This window comes from Telmatherina bonti (assembly GCF_933228915.1).
Source record: "Telmatherina bonti genome assembly, chromosome: 12".
In the NCBI taxonomy this organism is placed as follows: Eukaryota; Metazoa; Chordata; class Actinopteri; order Atheriniformes; family Telmatherinidae; genus Telmatherina; species Telmatherina bonti.
This window is the reverse complement of record NC_136610.1, coordinates 27,248,180-27,271,173: the sequence shown is the minus strand read 5'-3', so window position 1 is coordinate 27,271,173 and position 22,994 is coordinate 27,248,180. Positions and strand designations below refer to the sequence as shown.

The 22,994-nt window shown below is 39.2% G+C and overlaps 3 protein-coding genes across 3 annotated transcripts; 1 reads left to right on the top strand and 2 right to left on the bottom strand.

The window, feature by feature from the left end:
- Positions 1-2,267: 2,267 nt before the first annotated feature.
- LOC306763544 (putative UDP-sugar transporter protein SLC35A4) lies at positions 2,268-3,782 on the bottom strand (the record flags this gene model as incomplete). Its single annotated transcript, XM_079250380.1, has 1 exon — positions 2,268-3,782. One exon carries the CDS (start codon positions 3,780-3,782, stop codon positions 2,805-2,807), a length of 978 nt encoding a protein of 325 aa, XP_079106506.1. The 3' UTR covers positions 2,268-2,804.
- Positions 3,783-4,313: 531 nt separating this feature from the next.
- LOC306763545 (SLC35A4 upstream microprotein) lies at positions 4,314-5,471 on the bottom strand. Its single transcript, XM_079250381.1, has 3 exons — positions 5,360-5,471; positions 4,930-5,028; positions 4,314-4,548 (listed from the first exon to the last, which is right to left on the bottom strand). Exons 1-3 carry the CDS (start codon positions 5,372-5,374, stop codon positions 4,351-4,353), a joined length of 312 nt encoding a protein of 103 aa, XP_079106507.1. The 5' UTR covers positions 5,375-5,471; the 3' UTR covers positions 4,314-4,350.
- A 4,765-nt stretch (positions 5,472-10,236) lies between these two features.
- On the top strand, positions 10,237-21,730 carry hmgxb3 (HMG box domain containing 3). The gene is made up of 21 exons (XM_079250153.1): positions 10,237-10,284; positions 10,802-10,953; positions 11,073-11,247; positions 12,731-13,225; positions 13,352-13,459; positions 13,574-13,708; positions 13,794-14,035; positions 14,270-14,379; positions 14,466-14,546; positions 14,744-14,826; positions 14,915-15,022; positions 15,135-15,275; positions 15,805-16,112; positions 16,241-16,368; positions 17,178-17,309; positions 17,440-17,624; positions 17,749-17,971; positions 18,181-18,314; positions 18,763-18,882; positions 19,201-19,410; positions 19,770-21,730. The coding sequence occupies exons 2-21, from the start codon at positions 10,814-10,816 to the stop codon at positions 20,310-20,312; spliced, it is 3,801 nt and encodes a 1,266-aa protein (XP_079106279.1). The 5' UTR covers positions 10,237-10,284; positions 10,802-10,813; the 3' UTR covers positions 20,313-21,730.
- The last annotated feature ends 1,264 nt before the right edge of the window (positions 21,731-22,994 follow it).

The window sequence follows — 22,994 nt, the reverse complement described above, 5'->3', positions numbered from 1 at the left end:
GATCTATCTCAGCTGAGGATGCTGAGTCAGTTTAAATCAGTGCAAGGCTGGATTTTTTTTTTGTGGGCAGTGGAAGCGACTGCATTTCCAACTTAATTCTGTTATTTTGCAGCATTTTTTTTTTTTAAAAAACGCATTGATCCCATCTATTTCTCTGTTAGACAGACAGCTGTCAGAAAGAGCTGCTGGTGCTGACCAGAGAGAGGCAGGTCCTGGTGATGCAGATAGAAGCGCTGCGTGCTGAGGGCAAGCAGGCTGAGAGAGACCTACAAGACCAACATCACAGACACCAAACAGAACTGCACTGTCTGAGGGAAGAGAGCCTGCAGGTGGGAGCTTACTGGGTTAGTGAGACTAACTGCAATAAACTGGTTTCACCAGTTCAAAATGGCAGCTTTATAAAGCAACGTTTTGGTCTGTGTGTTAAATTAATTTCTCTTGACATGAAAAAAAGTGCATTGTTTAAGTTTTACATTTTGAAATATTAGTATAAACTCTGATATTGTTTAGGAGAGTTGTGAAATAAAGGCCACAGCTGTGTATTTTCCACATCCTGCAAAGGCAGACAGAAATGTTCAGTGTAGCTTTGAGATTATTGTGGGTTTAAATCTGCTGATCAACTGGGTGTGAAGTTTTTGTATGTCTAACCCTTTTCTCCACAGTCTAAGTTATGTGCAGGTCGGGTTAACAAACTGGCTCTCAGAGTTTTCATTGATTTGCATCCTGTTAATGGTGTTGGGCAGAAATGTGCACATTAGATTAAGTTCTGCACACTTATGTCTTGCTGAAATAATTAGCTTGCATAAGAGAGATGTTTTAGGTTTATTTTACATTTAGTTGTCGCTACAACTGATGCTTTTGAGTCTTTGATTTTGTTAAAATTCTTATATCTCTGAAATCTGGAAAAAAAATTAAATAACACAAAAGAATTTAATGGTTTACAAGCTTTGTGTACATTATTAGTTATTTGTGCCTATTAAAAAGTAGAATAAAAATATGCAAAACATTAAAAAGTTGATTACTCTCCATTTATTCCAATTCACTACTTCAAATTTATTTGCACAGCACATTTAAACTAAAATCCCTCAGAGCACAGACACCTGCAAAACCATTGTCATTTTCCCCCAGTGACTGTGGGCATTATGTTTGACTTAGAAGCTCTAATGACATAATTATCATAACATGAAAACCTCCAGGCGGTGGTTCAGATCAATTAAAAAATATATACTTACTTGTTCCTTATTTCTTTTCTGAGATTTCCTGAAAATTAAATAAAAACCCATCCAAAACTTTTTGAGTTACATTGCAACAGACAGGAAAGCCAACATCACCGAATACATGACCTCTGCCTTGGTTGAGGGGACAAAAACAACCAAAGCGCTGACCAATTTTCAAAATAAAGGCAACAAAATATTGCAATAACTAGTTAAAAGAAATAAAATTTTTAAAAAAAAGATAAAAAAAATTAAATACATTCAAGGGCTTTATACAATAAGAGTTATTAACTTGTCAAGACAAGTCTTTGAATGAGAAAAGAAAACTGTTCCAGGCTGCTAGAGAAAAAACACAATGCCTTTCTGTTGCTCTTCTAGACTAAGAGTTACATGCCATCAGTTTGCAGAAATCTAAGTTGTGTAATGAGGGCAAATGAGTTCTACAATGTACCAGGGAACAACACCTACAAGAGCTTTAAAAATAAAGAGAAACTGATGGTAAAAGAAAATACAATTTTTTAAACCTAGAAAGCCGTGAAGTGGAAGCTGCTTGAGAATTTCAGCTGCATCATCCCAAGTTCATTTAATCCTTCTTTTCCCTGTTGTCCAGGTTTTCAGAGTGTTTCGTCAGGTAAGCGATGAGCAGAGGAAGATTTCAGAGGGAAGATACAGGAGTGTGTTGCTGGAAGCTGTGCAGGATGCCATCTACTTGTCAGCCCAGAACCAGCAACTGCAAGCTGACAACAAAAAACTTTGTAAAGGTCAGCGTATGCTCCATAGCTTCTCCCAGACAGCTGCTTATCTCAGACATAAACATCTGCTCTTTCAAAATGATTTTCTTCTTACTTTTACAGCTCTGGGAGAGATAAAGGATACTCTAGCTGCGCGAGGCGATCCTATGGCGGACCAGATATCTGAGCAGCAGTAAATGAAATACTTTATTCAATCTGTGTGACTGCTATGAATCAAGACAAAGAAAAGTACAATAAATGGTTTTTACTATTTATTGATGATGTGTAACATCTTATCTCTGACATAGTTCTCTTTACACTGACTGGGATATGAAACAAATAAATAGCAGCGCAATTCAGAAATCTTAAAACATTGTATAATTGCATGATATTACTGCAACAGAATAACATACCAAACAAAACTCAATTCAAGCCGTCAACTCAGGCATTAATCGATTGTTAACCCCTTAGGGCAGGGGTGTCTAACTCCAGTCCTCGAGGGCCAGTATCCAGCAGGGTTTTGTTGTTTCCTTTCTACCAACACAGCTGATTCAAATAAAATGGATCAAACCAAATGAATGCTTCTTGTTTACCTATTTATTTATTTCAGTCAGGTGTGTTGGAGCATGGTGACAACAAAAACCTGCAGGATACCGGCCCTTCAGGACTGGAGTCTGACACCAGTGCCTTAGGGGTTAGATTCTGACTTGGCAAGTCCAGTTGCAACACTAAAAAGGCAGACTGAAAAAAGGCAGAAAACAAACATCTGAAAATTAATCTCGACATCGAAGAGCAGATGGACTGTACCGAGGACTCTTGCGGTCAAACAGACCATGTGCTTTCTTTGATGGCCAATCTACTATCTGTAATAAAGGTAAGCTGCCAGTCCAATCATAATAACAGGTACTGGGAAAGAAGGAGTGAGCTGCAAACCTAAGATGACCCAGGATAAGAGAGCATTAACCAGCATGGAGGAGGAAATGACAAACAGTCTGGTGATGCCACTGCTGTGCTTCAGAACCACAGACATCAGGAGCCCATTCACTGCTTGACCTGCAATGATGACCCAAACTACCCCCGAGTAGCCCTCCAAAAAACTCTTGTCACTTGCTACAGAGGAGAAAGAAGACAGCCCATTGATGGCCACACCAAATATATAGAGGTAGAGATTCTGCAGGCTGAGGGGCAACTTCTGGCTCTTCAGCACTCGCTCTGTGTAAACGGCTGCAAGCCCTGACACACAGCAGTACACCACCACAAGGAACAGCCCCCAAGCTGTGATATGAAGCCTGGGACCTTCCTCAGCTTCAGTCCCCTCAGGGTCTTCTATATCCAGGCTGCTGTAGCTGTGACACACCCCAGCAGCCACGAGGAACCCCAGAGCTAACCACTGAGCTGGCTGCAGCCTCTTGCCAAGACAAAAGGAGTATAGCAAGGCAGTTGAGGCGATTTTAAGATTTGAGAGTATTTGGTATGAGCTTGGATCCATATAAGCTTGCATAAGAACAACCAGGTTGTTGTTGAGGGCATAGAGTACTGCAGGGACCGCATAGGGGGCCACAAGGAGTAGACGCGGAGGCGCAGACAGGGCTGATGTACCTCCAGTGAGAATGAGGCTCAGCAGAGAGATGAGGAGTTTAGTGAACTCAATCATAACAACACATGAGGAAGCGTTAAATGGGATTTGACCATCTACCTTGGTGAGAGTGATAAGAGGAGCATGAGAGCCATAGATGAGAACCATTAGACCTAAGAGGATACCCCATTTGACCCGCTTCACCCACTTTCTCTTGATCGATTTTCGGGAACTGGGCCCCATATTCTGAACCCCTATCATCCTCAAAAATACACAACAAATACCTGATTTTTTAAAAAAAAACAAAAAACAAATATCAAGTGCAAAAACACTTATTCCAGGCTATTTTAATATGACCTATAGTTCTCTGTCATTTAAAAATCAATTTCAAAATATTAAGTTTAACTATTCTCTGTGGAACTCTACTGGTATTTTACATCAGAACAATAAAGGTGAGGGGAATATTAGCAGGAAATACTGCCTGTTTTTAGCATACACAAGTTCCCAATCTAAATGTCGATAAATAGCTGCTCCAGGCAACAAAATCAAGGCTGAAGAATTAAACTTTAAACTTTTTTTGTAGGCACAATTTCAATTAAGATGAATAATTGTTGAAGAGGTACAAGTTAACCAACAACCCAAAACGAAAATTAAATTATAAAAACAAGTCTTTATCTTTGAATCCCAAGTGAAATTCCAGTTAAAAGGGTATAGCCATAATCCAGGCTACAGAGAAATCCTGATTTCTGACACTTTTCAATCCAGCAGCTGCAGGAAAACGTCTTCCTCTTGTCCCTGTGATGTCTCTGGAAAGGCCAGGAGGCCAAAGTTACTTTGGTCCTTTCTTCAGGCTGCTCATGTACTCTTTAACAGTTCTTTCAATGTTGGGCACCTCATAGTTCTGAGCTGCGTAAATACCAGTGACTGTTCCCAGCAGCAGCCCCAGGAAGGCAGAGGAACGTAGTTTGGCCACCATATAGCCCGCCAAAAAACCTTTCAGAAATGGAGATCCCAACACAGAACCTTCCTGTATGAACAATAAAGAAATAAATTAATACAGATGGATATTAGAGCAGTACTAGCACAGAGAATTACAAAGGTATAAAGGCTAAACAATAAAAATGGCAGTTTATCATCTGTTGGGCCAAAAACATCAAATTTCATATGATTTTATTTCAACAGGAGTAAAATATATCATTTAACTAAATATATGTACATATATGGCTATTATTTTCCCATTTACATTAATCATGTTCCATTAGGTGAAAAGCATTATGTGCTACTTTAATTACCATTTTACATGTTTTTCAAAAACTACACACACTGAGGTGGAAATCCTTTTATTAGCATGTGTGAGAGAGAGAGTTTGTGTGTTCTTGTGGTGTGACCACACAGATCAGAAACTTACCTGGGGGATTCCTGCAGACACCTGGTTCTCTACTCGCCTCTGGATCTCCTCCAGCTGACTCCGGAGCTGCGTCAGATCCTTTAACTGTTTCAGAGGATCCTAACATTAAAAATACCCCATCAAAATACAAGTCAGAAAACACTACAGCGATTCCATCATCAATGTAAATGGTTATTTAGAAATCCAAACTTTACTGACAGAACTTCCTTTAAAACTTTTTGTATTAAAAGTTCAAAAATATAATTTTAGTGGGAGTTTTGTCTGACTGCTGGCAGCATAACTATTAAACCTGTTCTTTCTCGTGAAACTTCTAACACGGAGACTGAAACTACTTAAACACGTCGCTCTTTTTAATCCAGCTGTTCAGGTCTTAAGACAAGAAACGTGAAATTCATACATTAAAAGCCAAAGACCAGAGTAACTCACTCACCTTGTCATCCGCCATTTTTGCTCAGGGCACGGATCGTCATTCGACTCGTAAGACTCGAGCTTATTCTTCAGCTCGATTAATTTGGGCTGATAACAAGGTTTTACTATGCAATGCTCTTCCGTTCATAAAATATTTAATCTAATTAACAAGAACACACAACAGTGAAAGTATAACGGTGTGTTCACACCTAACGCGTTTTGAGCGTCAAGTTTACATGTAAAGTCTATGTGGAGGCGCGTCAAGGAAGAGTGACCCTGTGAGAGTTGCCAGTTTCGGCTAATTTCAGCTGCACCGAACTCCTCCAAAGATCTGCTCCGTCGATAGCTCCGTATATATATTGAAATGGAAACACCCACATTCCGGAGACATTACTGTATTTTCACCATATACTGTTGCATAAGAATGCCATTACTTCGTGCAATAATTGGAATAACGTTTCTTTGCTAAAAAGCTGAACGTAACTGATTTGGCAACGTAGCAGAATACGTAGCGTGGGAATGTATTTTTTGGGGGAGGTGGCTCTCCTCCTGTCTCACTATGCTGAGTGTGGTTCTTGTCGCATTAACAGTGAGTATCACTACGACGACGTTCTTTAGCTTTAAACAAAGCCATACCCCCTTCTCTTTTCCGCCGCTTTCTCCCGACAAGCGGCAAACGCGTCTTGGGCGTTGGACACAAAAGTGAGTTTAGTGACCAGCGGCGAACGCTCGGCGTTTTGAGCGTTTTTAAACAGTTCAATGCCATGTTAGAACAAGGTCAAGAATATGACAGAATAAGTATGCAGACATTTTGTGAAAAGCCAGTTGAATTTAGAATAAAGTGTTCATCTTTAACATTGCAGTCATTTGGGAGATGCTTTTAGCCAAAGCGTGATAGATTAACCAAAGCATAACCCAATAGTCATGTATTGTCTTGGAAGCTAGAGTATTGAGAAAACCCATGAAAGGTAACCCAGTAAAAGGTCTCAGTAAAGTATTTCAGGTGTGAAAAGTTAAACTTGGTAAGGTCCAGATGGATTATATTGCTAGCAGAAGTTACGTTTCCATTTAGTTGATACACCAAGTCCCACCTCCCTCAGCCAGGTTTTTCCTTTTGGTCACCTCGTTCAGAATGGGAGGGGGGGGGGGGATCGATTGTATTTTTGTTCAGGCTATGAAACTACACCTAAAGTTTGCCCTGGGACATCATGAGTGGTGCTATAGAGTCAATATAAAGTCCACACTGCACTAAAGAGAAGCTGAACCACCAATAAAGCATGTTCCTATATATATTGGCATTTAACCATAGTTTCATGCATTATGCAGACATTACTGGAACACCTAACCCATCACAGGCCTGACTTAGAGCATACATACAAGTTCAGCCACAGCTCATGAAAAAGCATTTATTCTTTTGACAGACAAGCAGCTTGCAAATAACACAAGTTTCTCAACTTGATGCTTTACGAAGATGGTTCTCTCCCAGTCAGGCCCTAAAAAGTAGGAACTGGCACACAGATTGACAGTTCCCTTTCTGCACAGCGCTACTGGGCACTTGGGAAGAACTTCTTCTGCTGGCCAGAACCATGGCTGCTGGTAACATGCTCCTTCAAGTAGTGGATGGCCTGAGAGTAGTCTTTGCCAGACTCGTGGTTTTGGCTGAAGGTGCTGTAGGATCCAGGAGGGTACAGGCCATACAGGAGCATCCTGTCAAACTGGCCAGCAGACATGGGGCGGAAGCCACCTTGTTGAACGCCTGATACGAGGACAGTTGCCAGGCCCTGTCCAAACCCCTGGCCAGGTCCTGCAAGGTCAGCTGGGTAGCCAAATTCCTCGGTTTGCTGCTGGTAGTTTCCCAGTTCAGCTTCCTTGGTGACACTGGAAGTCTCCCCAGACTGGAGAAGGGGTCCCTGTGGTGCAGGAGGAGCTGGAGGGAGAATGTCACTGATGTCCTGGATGTCAGCTGATCCAGCCTCAGAGAAGTCTGTGGGAGGAACAGCCCACTGGGTTTCTAGGGAGAAAGCCATGTTAAGCAGAGGTTTATGTATACATTTAACAAAAAAAAAAAAAAAAAAAAAAGCTGCTTAGTCCCTGTATTCAGCCAGTGAACCATGCATTACATTACCTGGTTGTTGATCCTGGGATCCGGCATCATATTCTGCCACAGGAACATACAACTGAGGGCTGGCGACATATGCAGCAGCCCCTTGCAGGCCAGGGATAAAGGTGCTTGCTTGACTCACACCAGCTGGTAAACCTGCTTGAGCCGATGGGAACCCACCAGCAGCTGGCACACCTGCAGGTTGTCCAGGGCTGCTATATTCTGGAACCACCACAACTGGCTGATACATACTGGGACCTTGCACAAATTGGGAACCATAAGCATCTCCAACAGCACTGTAGGGTACAGATGCCAGGTTAGGGCCTCCTCCCCGATAAGGGGCGTAGTTAACATTTGCACCACTGCTGCTGCTGTATTGGCCTGTGAATTGAGACCCTGCATACAAGAGAACACAGGTTTAGCACAAGTTCAGTCAACTGAACATACAGTTAAGCATAGATAACAGACTACCTTTATTGGGATCGCCACATGTTGCCACAATCAACAAGGTAAAGATGGAGACTCTGAAGCCACTGCACAGAGGAGGAAGGAAAATAAATTAAGCACCTTATACTCATTCAGGAAATTAGGGTCAAAACAAGCTGCTACCCAGGAGCACATACCTCAGATAAACCCCTACAGTCTTCATGGTTCAAGTCAGCAGTGATGACAGTGGAAAAGTTGAAGGTTTATAAATGTAGCCAGAGACCAGCCCTGACCAATCAGAAGTTAACGACCCCACAATGCACAGCTGGTGTTGAGTGACTATCAGTAAAAGTGGATCAGGCTTTAGCAATTGTTTCCTTGATGATTTGTAAAGCAATTTAACCAAAAGAGATGATGAAGCTGCTTCTTATGTTGTTCTTGGGGCTGTTTACATGAATTTCCCAATACCATCCCCACTACTTTATAATTACAACCTTATCATAACACGACACTTCAATATTTCATTGAAAGTTTGTAACAGTATGGATTAAAAAAAAGAACAAACCAAACCCTTTGAGAAGACTTCACATGGGATCAATGAGTAATAAATCAACCACTGATAGAATAATTTGATCATTAATAGAGCTGTGATCAATTCTTTATTTCTTAAACATAGCGGTTGACGGCAGTTAAATCTTTAACTTTCAGTTTGGTTCATTTTAGGCAAAACTATTTATTTTTAATTGGTATTACTTTAATAAGTTAAGATAAACAGGAACTACAGTTAAGTACTGTTACTGTCACTGCACATGTCAATTTCTGTAGATACCCAGCTGCTTCCATGGAAAAGATTAAATTATTAATATTTTTATTATTGCTGTTGTTATTGTTGTTGCTGTTGTTATTATTATTAATTGATAGTGACCACGAGAGAATAAAATAATCTGCCACTTTAGTGTACATCGCACAATAAAATTGTAATGTGATCGTAAAATGATTAGATTTTTACAGCACTAGAATTCATACAGCTTATTTTTTCAAGTTTCTTTATTATGAAATTGTCATATGTTAGAATGTACTGAAAATCTAAATGCCTGTTCTTAATTTAATTGCACTAATTTCAATAATTTCTTTCCAATATTTTATTAGACACTTTCTGCTGTTTCTGTTTTTACTGTTTAGTGTACCTAAATGCTTTAACTTTAATTTATAATTTTCAGCATATATATCATTTATAATCAACAATGTAAACTGTGTCTCCCACACTTCCATTTGGAGATGGAAAAAAGGAAAACATTATCAGTCTTTTTAAGCACTGAGTATTAAATGCATAATCACGGATGCAGATGCGAGTTTCATGTTTACTACTAAACTGATAAATATTTATCAATTAATGTAATTGCATGATAAAGAAAACATACAATTTTTATTATTATCTAAAAAGAATAAGCCAACTCAGCCCAGATCTAATTTTATTTGACATATTTATGTCAGTTTCATATCATAACTTTAATTTTATTCTAGGTTATGTAAATACATCTATGATTTTGCATGTCTTTTCCACCCTCCCACATTATGTGCTGAATACTCACTCAACTTAAAATTGAATAATTTATTCAACAGAGCCAAACAAAATTAAGTATTCATTTGGACTTTTATTGGCCGCTTATGTTGTGCTCAAACAAACTTCAGATTTTTCCAGTTTAATTTGATAATGCTAAAGCTTCCCGAAATCAGAGACATCCGAAAGATTCCACTTCAATTTTATTTATTTATTTATTTAATTATTTATTTATCCCCCCCCCCAAAAAAAAGCTTTATTGAGAATAATCAAGACAAGAGTACATCCACAAGAACGTAGTGATGCATATAGTGAGAACAGCAAACATAGATAGAAACATAGAAAACATAAATAAATAAATAAAAATAAATAAATGAAATAATTAAAACAAATAAATAAAAGAAAAACATCATCAAAAGAAAAACACAAGATTATTCATATTATTATTGATATACCTTTGTTACTATTCGTTATTTTTCCTGTGGTTATTGAATCTAATTCCTTAAACTCAGAGCAAATATTTCTCCGCTTCAGTTTTAGATTTTGTGCCTGAAGGTCTGCAGGACGCACGAGCTGTTTCCACGTGTCAAAAACGTCCTCCATGATTGGCTTGTACAGGTCTATTGCAGCATGTGATTGGTGGGATGGCCATAGCAACAAACCGCCATGTTTCTTTTAGCAGTCGACGAGAAACGCAGCTAGTTTCCACCTTAAATAGACAATTACCCATCGAAAATTACTTCAGTAATACGAAGGCAATGTAGTTTGCAGCATAATGTACTGTCGACAAAATGCCTGACTTCTCTGGCGTCATATAAAGCTTGTTGAAAGCAGTTTGTGGTTCCTCTGGCTACCGTGGGTAAGGCTTCAATAAGACGGCATTTCATTGGATAACTGATGTACTGTGCAGTCAGTATTAACACACGCCATTAAACCTGCCTTCATTGCAGGGATGGACCAGTGTTTTCTGCGACCAAGTCATGCAATTTAGTTTGCCTCACAGCGATACACATGACTACTTTGCAGAGATACTTTCCTGCAGTTTTTAGCTAACCACGCATCCTATTGTTAGTAGCATTTTAAATCATAACTCTTACACGTTTCTCAATGTTTGTGTCATTACATACCAGATGTGTTCCCAACGAAATGTAAAACAAACCCTATACTCGCATCAAAGTCCACACGACACCATGCTAAATGATTCCCAACCGCATATACAAACACAAACTTAACTTTACCCTCTTTAGCAATGGTGAAGAGGTACATTTTGACATGATAACCGTGAAATAAAGGTACTCTGGTTTTTTTTTTTTTTTTTTTTTTTTTTTTTTAGATGACCACAGATAGTTATGTCATGCTTGTTTTAACTGTCCTAGATTACTAAAACCATGGACAAAGTGGAGCTGTTAGAGGTTGTGAACGTGACAGAAGAAGTGGAGAGTGCTTACAATAATCTGGAGGCAACTACCCCTAAAAAGAGAAAGAACAAAGCTCCAGAAGACCATGTTGAGAGACCCAAGAAGCCCAGGTAATATGCAAATATGTCTGTGTTCAAGAGCTCTCTTGAACACAGACAGAATCTTACAAAGTAATCTTTTTCTATAAAATGTGTTAATAGTGGATGTGGGGATTTGTTGTGTGTCCTAGGTCTGCCTACCTGCTGTACTACTTTGATGTTCACCAGGCCATGCAACTTGGAACACCAAATATGCCACAGTCAGAGGTCAACAAACGCATCAGTGAGAGCTGGAAAAGACTCAGTGTAGCAGAGAAAAGCTACTACCTGGAGAGGGCCAAGTTGGATAAGGAGGGTGTGGATACAGTAAGCCATGTTTCTTTTTCTATATATTCTTTTCTTTTTATAAAGAATCAAGATCTTATTAATTGTAGACCCTCAAACAGAACAACCAATGTGAAACTGCTCCCAACTAAGACTCGACTAGACATCCCAACAAATCCATCAGAAAACTTTGTGCTACAAAAACACACCACTGCTAAAAGTAAAAATATACTTGATCCATGTTTCTTCCTTAAATTTTATATTGATGGATATCACAAAAAAGAAAAATTAAAGAGTAGTTTATTCTAATTTCACACAGTTTAAAACTATGCTGAAACATAAACATACTTTACAAATTTACGTTGTTTGCAGACACTTAAGTAAAACAGAGATCATATAATTATCAATTGACCATTTAATGATGTTATAATTCAATTGAACTGTCAGAATATCTACCCTACTGCCTTTGTGAGCAGATTTTACAATTTTTAATTTAGATCTCAGTAATAATCCCAGCTAATGCTCATCTTTGATTAGCTTAACCTGCATATGAAATAAGCTCTCTAATCACCTATTTAATTATACATTTCACGAAGGGGTAAAATTTATGCCTACAAACTTTGTATTTCATTGACATGATCATCACTGTTCATACCTAGAAAACAGATGTAAACAAACCGAACAGCTAATGGCTGTTTAACATGTCAGATAATCTAATTATCTATTTAACATACCTATCTGCAATGTCTGACAGTGTTTTAAGGTAAAAAGTTTCAAACTTAAAGTGCTCTGATTAGAAGGATGGTATTTTTACAACTGAATTGTTTTTTATTAATTTTTTTTGTTATTTATTTATCACTTTGGTTGAAAATCATATATAAGATTGCCTTATATATATATACAATTGCATCTTAATAAGTTTTATTGAGATATTGAAGCTATATGGCTAATTAAAAAAAAAACCCCACTACAAAAGGTTTTCTCTTTTCCTGTCATTTTCAACCTTTTATGAGGTAAGACATAAAAGAAGCATCTGAAACTGTGAAGTCCTTGGTCACTATTAAATGATTGCTCACAATAAAACCAACAAAACAAAACAAAAAAAAACTGAACTTATGTTTCCTTCTTACTCAGTTTTTATAAGTTGGTGCATGATAGTTATGCATGAATTATTTTGATTAACTTCAGTCAGCGAAGTCTGTTGCTTTATATGAATTATTACCATTTTTGGTTTGCAATATTGAACTGTGTGTAGTGCAGCCGATGAACATTTCATTGCTTTATTTTGTGCTTTTGCATTGTTAGTACTCTTGTGGCGACTGAATACATTCCCTTTGTGACAAATTCTTTTGGCTAGTGCAACAACAATTAAGTAATAATTAAGTGGCTCGTGGGCATCAGTTATCGGAGAAGAGAGAAAGCAGTTTTCTCTTACTTTCTTCAGCAATGCTCTTGTTCACTCTAGTATGGTATGATTCAATAAAAATCCTAAAACATGTTTGCTTGATTGCATTTTTCCCTTCAGTCGTCCCTCAGCCCCTGCAAACACCTGCCAGGCTTCCGTAAAATCCTTCCCAGAGGCAATTGCTTTATCTTGCCCAGAGGCAGCTCATCAAATCATCAGCCAGGAGGCTCTCAGTCGTTGGTGAGCATTGGGTCTCTGGACATCTCAGTTGAAGGAGGTTTACCGTCAGTTTCCCTCACCCAAGACTCCCAATTCACACCTCTTGGCTTTGCTGGGGAGGTGGAACTCTCTGAGCACCACATTGTTTCAGACGACACAGCCGAAGAAACAGAAGGGATGTCTCCACCCATGGTCATCCAAAGAAATACAGCTTCCTCTCTACCCAAACCTACAGCCTCCACTGATGCCAGTTTGTCAGAGGGCTCTGCTGACTTTACAGTGAATGGTTTCACAGTGAAAGGAAATGAGACCAAACTTTCCAGTAGTTATAATGGGGCAGTAGTGCAGCAGACCCCAGGGGAGCCCACGCAAGTGATGGCCATTGTACCCACCCAGGTAAGAGCTGAATGTCTTTTCATTCTGCTAACACTTTTGTTCATTATCAGCTCTTCAAAGCTAAAATTGTGCGTTATTTATGATTTTTATTACATGACAGTGTTTAACACAGCTCTCTGTCTCCAGAGCCTGCTGGAGAACAAGTCTTTGGCAGGTGTTAGCTCATTACGTCCAGTGATGATGATTTCTGTAGGAGCCAAATCAGAGCAAAGTGCCCAACCTGCATATAAAATGGTAAACACCCCCACTAATTATCATATAGAGATGTTCACTCTAAGATAAACATGGAAATTTTGATGTGTACAGTGAGAAAAAAAATGAACTGACACATTTTCCCTTTTTCTGCAGTCTGTGAAGACATACACCAGGAGAGGTCGAGGACGGTGTCTAAATCCCGGTTGTTCATTTATGTATGTCACACGCCACAAGCCACCGATATGTCCCGAATGTGGGAGCCACTTGGGTGGAAAATGGATACCTGCTGTAAGTGTCAAACAATTACCCGCCAACACTGAGTTATATTCTATATGTGGCTTTAGGCAAACACTGTATTTGTGTGATGTGTTAGGCAAAAAGGATGCAAGCGAAAGAGGCTACTCCCAAGGAGTTGCCTCAGACTGCTGAAACCAAGCATGATGCATGTAGTCAAACCACACAACCAGCTGCACAGGAGGAGAATGCTAATGTCCTCGAAATGAACACCAGTGGGAGCAACAAGGCAAGAAAAATGCAGCGGTGCTCCAAAAAGAAGCCTGCAGTTCCAGGTCGAACGCCACCAGAGGGCAGCACCATGCCACAGGCTAGAACGAGGTGAGTTTTGCAGATTGGAAACCTCTTATCAAGCATTGCAAATAGGTATTCATTCTTTGAGAACAGAAATTACACAGTATCTGTATTATTGGGGTGGAAAGTTTATTTGGGATTTAAAAATAGGATTTTTAGAACATTATATTACTCAATTTGTGTGCTGGCATTGCAGCTGTTTGTTGAAGATTAAATTGTAACTTGATTAAATTGACCAATTTTTCCTCTGTCATCGAATAGACAAGTACAAAACTATAACAAAGGTGCCATAACTCACAGTCAGAACTGGAGCTCTGCAATTGTGCAGAAAAGGCCTGTGAGACCAATCCTTCCAGCCTTGTACAACACAGGTGAATTGAACATGAAACATACAGGAAAGGCTTAATCAATGTGATAAGATGTTGTTATGACATATTTTCTTCTGTTTGGTTTTAAGGTGGTGCTTTAATTCAGATCTTAACTGTCCCGCCGGACAAAGAAAAGTTGCATGGTTTAAGCAATGCTAAGCCATCCACTGGTACTGAGTATTTTGATTAATTTCCCTTAATATTTTATTAAAAAAGCTTTTTACTTTGTGCATGTAGTATTTGCAAGATTTTGTTTTGGTATTATTGGTGCATACAGGCTGCTTTTACACAGCAAGGGAATTATATGTCTAGATTTACTTTATGAGGTTTCACTTCTTACCTGATGTGGTTATTTTTCTAACCGCAGTGCCTCGAGAGAGTTTCTCTGGTCTCAAGCCCAGCACTTTAAAGCAGCTCGGACAAGTCATCCCAACAACCACAACCACCCAGGTTGGAACGTGCATATAAACGTGGAAATAAAATAACCACTATTTTTGTGTTTAAGTGTATTTTTCTCATCTACTGCATATCGTTGTAGGATTCTATTGTTTCTGCAGGCAGAAGCCAGTCTGCGTCTTCCATGACTGATAGAAGAGTGAATTTCTTATCAGTCGTGCCTTTCAAACAACACCCAGTTTCCAGCTTTGTCAGTAAACCTGCATTTCTTTTTCTATTGTTAGATTACATCCAATGTTCAAAATGTAATTTTATGTTATTTTGTTTTTAAATATTCTTTTTGTTCTTGTTTGGGACGTTAGGACTTGGGACTGTCAACTGCTCGAGGCAGGGGGCGCTGTAAGAACCCATCTTGTGACTACGTATATAAGAACAGGCACAAGCCTGCAGTGTGCCCAAAATGTGGCTGCGAGCTGACCCAGAAAAATGCAAAAGCTACTAAGGTAGGAGAAAAACACTTGTTTCACATCGTCTACGAAGTTCAGGTACTGTAAGATTAGTTTTCTTGACCATTTTTATGAATCTCAGTTCAGCCATGGACCCTTCGCAGCTGCTGTGTTGAAGACATGGCTTGGATGTGTCGATGTCTTTTTTTGTATTCTCTCCAAATATTTTAGACAAGCACAATTATTACAATCTTTTTTTTTTCTTATTCATTTTTTATGTTTGTCCTAACTACACCTCTTTAGACTTAAAATGTTCTCAGTCTTACTTGACGTACCGGTGGTTGTCTTTATTTTAGTCTTTATCTTGCGAATCATATCTACAATCATTGCAGGAAGTAATTTGATCTTGAAACGATTCGGAAACAAACACATACACACAAAGCCTGCCTCTGTTTTCTCTTTAATCATTTTATCAGTCAGTCGAAAACTTTTTTATATATATTTAAATGTGATTAAACAGTAATATTAATTTCCATTGTATTCCTTATTCAGTAAAAATGCTCTTTCTTTGTTTCTGATCTCTTAGTCTGCGACTTTACTGGATCCACATCAGGCCCTGAGTCCTGCTCAAAGGGACACCCAGCGCCAGAGTACAGTGGTGCTGCTCCGCAGTTCCCTGCAGCTGCCTGAGAGCGAGACTGAGCTTCAGGAGACACTTTCTCTCATCCAGGAGCTTAACAATCTTAAAATAGTCATTGTTCAAGCAGGTGATCAAGAGGAGGAACACAGCACTGAGACTGAGACTCTGGTTGAGTCTGGATGGCCGCAGTTCTATGAATCAGCTGCTACTCACTGTGGCCTGTGTAGCTTCCCTCTGTTCAAAGGAGGGCAGAGGTGAGAAGTGTTATCAGTTCTTGCTCATTGACTTGAGCTCCCTAGTTTATTTAATCGGTGCTGGTATGTTGTTTTTATTCCGATTTTTTGCTGTTTTGTGTGTCTGTACTCATTGTTGTATATTTTAGTACTGTTGCAGGACAGGAGGATTGCTGGTTGCTGACTGAGGCCTTGATGCAGACAGCTTCTCTTCAGCTCAAGGTCTGCCTAAACACGCAGTGCTTGGCCCTGCACAGTTTCACTGACCTGCCTCCAGGTAAACCACACCTCTTTCAGAAAACCACTTTGTCTTACCTGAAATTAATCATGTAAGATATTTATTTATTTAATTGGTTGATTGATTTTCATTTTCCCTCCAATACTTGTTTAAGGAGTACCTGTGTAACCATTAACATTTTATGTGAAAGCCGAGTTATTTTTCTTTTTGAATTTTAAAATCAGAGTGCCTAATTTATTCTGAAGCTGTGTGTTACGGCAAGTAAACATCTCACAGTTTGGTATGAATTAACAACTGTCCACAATATTTCGCTCTAGTTCATCTTTCTCTTGCTTCGTATAAGATTTTAGCTACAGCAGTATCTTAACTATGTCAGTCAGAGTGTACAAAGCTTGTCCTGATCAGGAATATTCATGCATCTGCAAATAACAGAAGGAGGCTTTAATATTTTAAAGGCTGTCTGTACATCTGTCCATATGTCCCACTCTTGCAAATGTAATATGTCAGGAATGACTTCATTAAATTAGACTGAGATGAACTTATGAGCTTGGTCACCCAGACACATTAATTTTTTATTTACATGTTGTTTAGGCAGAATGTGTCCTTATTTGCACGTGTGTACAGTTGTTAGATTAGTTCCACATCTGCCCAGCTGTATCCAGCAGCATTTTGGCTCTTTGTAAGTTTATAGCACCGTTTGTACGCTTGTAGTTAACTGAACTGAAAGCTTTAAGACTACTTAACACTTCTACTTTTGACTAAAAGTAAAAATTATGTATGATGGCATTTTATATTATTAAAGCCAAGTTTTCTAAATTTTGTATTGTTTATTTTATTTTTTTTCATAGGTTTGTTTAATATTGGAAACAGACTGTTGGTCAGCATTGATCTGTTCCTGAAGATCAGGGCCAACATCAAACTAGGCCAGTCCCCCTCTCTGGCAGCCATGAGTGTACTGGATCACGTCCCAAGTCATCCAGGTAAATCATGACTTGCCCTCTACTTAATTCTGTGAGTTTGTGTTGGTCTAGAGGTTTTCAGTTGTTCCATATTTCTTCTAATATATCCCTTAATATATTTATATCTCTTTCCCTCTCTTTTTCCCATCAGTCCATTCTCTTAGTTCAGAAGAATCATCTCAAATTCATGAGCTTCTCCTGAGTGGCTACTGGGCCTTTGAGTGTCTGACAGCACGAGATTACAATGACATGATCTGTGGCATTTGTGGTATTGCTCCAAAGATCGAGATTGCTCAGAGATGCGCAAACAACGTCCTGGAGCTTAAGAATGTGGAGGTAACACTGTTCATAAAAATCACATATTTTAGGTTGCAACAGACTTATTTAGAATTTAATGTTTAGTAAGTCCAGGATGAAGAGGATGCCTGTTTATTTTATACTGTGTTTGACCTCTCTGCAGTTTACGTGGCCTGAGTGTTCAGTGTCAGATGAAGTCCATGTGGATGACTTCTGGCTGACCATGGAGAGCGAGGCCATTGAGCAAGCAGCTTTTCCCACCGACATCCCAATCACACGGGTGGATGCTTCCATTATCGCTCCCTTCATGCCCCCTCTGATGAGAAACTCCACCGTTATCAACACAGAAAAGGACAAAGTTTTGTCACAAACACAGCAGCTTTCAGGTAAAGGCTTCGTATACATGACTGTTTTTATCTTTTACAGTCATTTATCCCATAAATGGTAAAAACAGGCAGAAAAGATAATTACTCCCAGAATGATTTGAATCTTTTCGGATAATAGCAGTGTGATGATACAGAAGCTAATCGGATATGCTTGGAGTGGCTAATGTGAAACATGGAGACATTTTCAAGCTGTTGTCTTTGTTTGTAAGGAGATCCATCCGTTTTGGTGCGTCTCCTTCATGACGGTCAGCTGAGGCTCGACAAGACTGAAGATCATAGTGAGGAAGAGTTGAGAACAATCCTGAACCGCTGTGGGGCAGATATTTCTCCAGGCTCTACCAAGGTGTGTGTGTGTGTGTGTGTGTGTGTGTGTGTGTGTGTGTGTGTGTGTGTGTGTGTGTGTGTCTCTGTGTGTGTGTGTGTGTCTGTGTGTGTGTGTGAAAGAGAGAAACTGAGAGCTTTTTACTGTTGATTCTCATGACCTTATTAAATATTTTACCTTAATATTAGCTAAAGTGTGCCTAAAACTGTAGGCATCAATCCAGAAATCTTGTTAAATGATTTTGTTATAAAAGACTAGAAAAAGGCTGGTGGAGGCTGTGCTTGTCTGCTGAGGTGGTAGACATAGAATCTGCTCCCCATAACAAGTACAGTCTTATGTGTGATCTTTAATTTTAGTTTTGAAAAATAGTTCACACATTAATTTAAATTCATTTTCACTTTATTTCTTCTCATACTTTCCTGGTGGGTTTGTGTGATTGAAATCCTGCTTTTGTGTCCCTCTGTGTTAGACTGACCTGCTGGCTTCTCTGATGCACTTGTACACCCTTGTTCATAGTGGCCTTTCTACTGCCCCACAACCACCTGCACACCTCACTGCAGGCAGGCTGTCCAAAGTCTGCCCCCACAAGGTAACACCTTCTGCCCGTCGTCGTGTAACAGGTCGCCTGAATCACTGGGTTTTGACTTTTGGTGTAAAAGCATTTTATTTAGCGTTATTTGCTAATAGGATAGCAGACAACGGTAACCAGATCATTTACCCACTAATATGTGTGAGCCTGTCAAGTCAAACTCCACCATTAGAGGAGTCAAGGATTTTAAAGCCTCAGATGTTTTTTTTTTTATTAGCTTTTCATGTCTGTTACGTAAAGCAAAAACAATAATCCTAAATATCTGCGGTGTGTTTGACTTTAAAAGTGTTATCTTTTCTCTGTGATGCTTGTCCCCAGGTGGTGTGTTCCTCTAAGTACTTAGTGAGAGGAGAGACGGCTCGAGACCACGTTGACCTGCTGCTGTCCTCTCGCTACTGGCCTCCGGTTTACATTTCCGATTGTGCTCGCCAAGTGGCGCTTTGCACAGATTTGCAATATCCAGAGCTGGCAACCCAGATGTGGGGTCGGAACCAAGGCTGCTTCTCGGACCCCTTTGAAAAGCCAGAGGTAGGACATTCAGACTCACTTGAACATGTCTTTAATTCCCACTTCCCTAACTATTCAGGTACCTATTCACTATTTATTATTCACGACAACTACTCACTACTTAATGCCATTGGGAAGAATTGAAATAAAGATTATTGCATTTTTTATTTTGCTTCTCAATATTTACTTTTCTTCTGGTCATGATTCTAATCAGTATCTAGAAAATCAAAACTAGACTGAAGACTGACATATTAAAAGTCTGTGTTTATATTTATTTTGTAAAGATCATTCCAAAGTTATTCCATGCAAACAAACCGCTGTTTTTCTTTTGTACCGAGTCAGTGCGCTTCTGCCTCACACACTTTTTTTCTTTCTTTCAGTTTGTATCGTGTCCTGAGTTGCAGGACCAGCCGTACAGTGCTGATCTGTCCTTAGTAGCAGAGAACCAGCAGGTGCATCCCATTACCAAATCCTCTTCCTGTTGGCTGGTTCATCCTCCAGCAGCACCTCAGGAGCCTTCTGCTCCAGAGCACTACTCCATGGACCTCTGCAGAGACCTAGAGCCTTACGCTGATCTGATAGCAGAGCTGGTGACTGAGAAAAAGGACGATAACGAAGAACAGACAGATTCAACCAGGAAGAGCTGTGAAGAAGAATCTAAGGACAATAAATCAGCTTTCCAAACAAACAATGTCATGGTTTTCAACAACACAGCTTATTACTACCTGTACAACCGCCTGGTTGACTTCCTCACAAGCAGAGACATCGTAGGTCAGCAGATCAGCCAAGTTGTGAAGGCCTGCCAGCCTGGAGAGGTAGTCATCAGGGATGCTCTGTACCGATTAGGAGTGGCCCAGATCAACACTGAGAAAGACGAAGATGAAGGAAAGACAATGCAAGACCAGACAGAGGGGGATTCATGAGGTAGTGATGGCTGGATGAAAAATGTTCAGGTTGGATGAATTTACTGAGACTTTAGAAATCACTGTTTGGAAAGGCAGAAGTGCAGCTGTGAAGAGCAAGTTGTCGCGTTATGGTAAAAGTCCTTTGGAGAAAAGGTAACCTATACATTTGCAAAGAAGAAGAAGCGTGAAGACCAAATAATGATCAGATTAATTATCGGAGGATCAGCCTGTGTACTAATAACAGGTTCTTAGATGAGGTGATGTTGGACGGGCGGACTGAAGTCCACATGAGGACCTTACTGTAGGAGCCACGTTGGGACTGCAGAGTGGTCAGTAGCATTTAGTGCTAAGATTCAGAATGTTTACTTTATTATGCAACTTTAGGCAGTTTTCCATACATTGTTATTAATATTTACATAAAATATCCAGATGGTGCAGACGTGATGTCAAAATTATCATTACATACACATGAAATTTTTTTTTTATCAAAAGGAAATGAACAGTTGAAAAGAAACGTAAAGCTCGTGCAGGTGATAAGATCAGTGGTTTCCTCTGACAAGAAGAATGTAGAAAAGGTTGTTATGTAAATATTTACTTGTGAATACTGTATTCGGGTTTTATGTTTTTTTTTATGTACATAGAGATAATTGTTACCTCTGAATTTCCACCGTCTGCCTTTTAGATTGTGCTTTATGGAAAGAGATTATATCATTGTTCATTTTACTGGCTCATAATGTGGGGATGCATATGACTGGTCTGTGTTTTAATGACCTTTTTTTTTTGGACAGGGAGGGGATCTCAAAATCACATGTTTTAACCAATCAACCCTAGAGAAACAACAGATGCTAGTTTAATCTGTAAAAAGTTTGCCAGTAAAAGATTTCTTCTTGTTACCCATCTAAAAGATAAAGTTAATGATGGGATTACATAACTTTTAATACCTGTGCCTGCAGAGTTTTCAAAAAGGACATTTGTTGTTGAAAAGACTAGAACAGACATGTGCACAATGGGCTATTTGGAAGCTTTTATATGTTATCCAGAAGGTTTTTGTAATGTCAGGTTTTTAATTCTATTCATCAGATGTTAATATTCTGGGACCTAATGGTTGTGCATGAAAGACAAAGAGGGAAACCAAAAATCTGCATGAATGTTATTGTGTGGTTTCTTTCAGGGCATCTCATGTGTAGACAAATGTCTATTAGATACACTGGGCAGAATTTATAGTCAGATTTGACTGTTTTTGGTATAATTTGTTTATTTAAATGAGATTAGTACACTTCCTGGTGTTGACATCACCAAATCATATGAATTCATTAAGGTGAAAGTTCAGGACGTTGGTCAGTCTGTTACAAAGGATCAGTTGGGCAAAGTTGGGCCTGTAGAGGGATCAGCCTCAACTGAGGATCCGTACACTCTGGAGCCCGTCCTTATGTTGAAGAATCTTTGGAAAAGACAACGAACCTCACGTTGTCCCTCCTGTGTGTTCATCAGTGTGTGATTTTAGAGAAATAAAGAATTTATACATTTCATGGCTACATGATTTGCAACACTTATCATTGGTGAATATTGTCATCAACTTATGCCTTCGACGCGTTGAAAGGAGCGGCGTTTTTCTCCAACAGCAGAAATTTTAAGCGTGACGATGATGTCATTAACACACCTCTGCTTGTTCTGCTGTGTCATATTAATTCAGAGGCCTGTGTAGCTCGTCTGCTGTGCAAGGGTTATTGCCTCCTATTTATTACAATCATTTTCAATATTAATATTGTGCATATAACCATGAGATGTTTTCTAGACATTAGGCAGCCCTAATACATCAACTGAACAAGAGAAGAGGTACAAGAAGGTGTGTTATTTGGGTTATTTGAATGAGTAATGCATTGTGAAGAACTACAGAGCTGGTTAGCATCCTCTTTGGTCATATCAACCACTTTGTGAAATCGAACAGCTCTGCACAGCAAAAGCCCCCAGAGTGTGATACTGCCACCGTCGTGCTGAAGCACTGGTAGTGCATGACATTTAGTTTCACAAAAATGTCTAGTCTTTTCAGCAAGATAATTCTAGGCTTATCTAATCTTCTGTCTTACCACTGACTTTTTTTCTTTTTGTCCGCTGCAAACCTTAGCAGAGCTTGAAGCTTTCATGTTACTGAGCATGGCTTCCTTTCTTTGACAATCACAAGGCTGCATGGTGGTTGATACCACAGCCTCACATCAAGAAGGTCACTAGTTAGTGCCTCAGCATGGAGTTTGGATGTTTTCCCTGTCTTTGTGTGGTCTCTCTCCAGGTATTCTGTCTTCCTCCCACCATTCAAAGACATGCATTTTAGTTTAATTGGTCCCTAAATTCTCCCCACGAGTGAGTGTGAGTTGTCATCTGTGATGGACTGTCCGGGGTGTACTTTGCCCTTTGCCTGTTAATTGCTGGAACAGATTCCAGCTTCTCCACAACCCTGAATTGCAGTAAATGGTAGAGAAAATAGATGTTTAAAAAAACTTCCAAGTTAGTTTTTCTTTTGGAAATACATGTTAAACTCTGTCCCATTAAAACCATTCAGAAAAACTGAAATATATACATATTTATATATATATATATATATATATATATATATATATATATATATATATATATATATATAATATATTCATGTGTATTTTTTTTATAGTAGCTTGAGAACCCTGAGGTCACCCAAACTTTGGC

Bases quoted from the DNA above. Each gene is read 5' to 3' on its own strand.
- LOC306763545 (XM_079250381.1), bottom strand. The intron at 4,549-4,929 runs GTAAGTTTCTGA...TTGTTCATACAG, and splicing joins TGTCTGCAGGAATCCCCCAG to GAAGGTTCTGTGTTGGGATC.
- hmgxb3 (XM_079250153.1), top strand. From the start codon at position 10,814: ATGGACAAAGTGGAGCTGTTAGAGGTTGTGAACGTGACAGAAGAAGTG. The intron at 15,276-15,804 runs GTAGGAGAAAAA...CTGATCTCTTAG, and splicing joins AAAATGCAAAAGCTACTAAG to TCTGCGACTTTACTGGATCC. The intron at 17,972-18,180 runs GTAAAGGCTTCG...TTTGTTTGTAAG, and splicing joins ACAAACACAGCAGCTTTCAG to GAGATCCATCCGTTTTGGTG.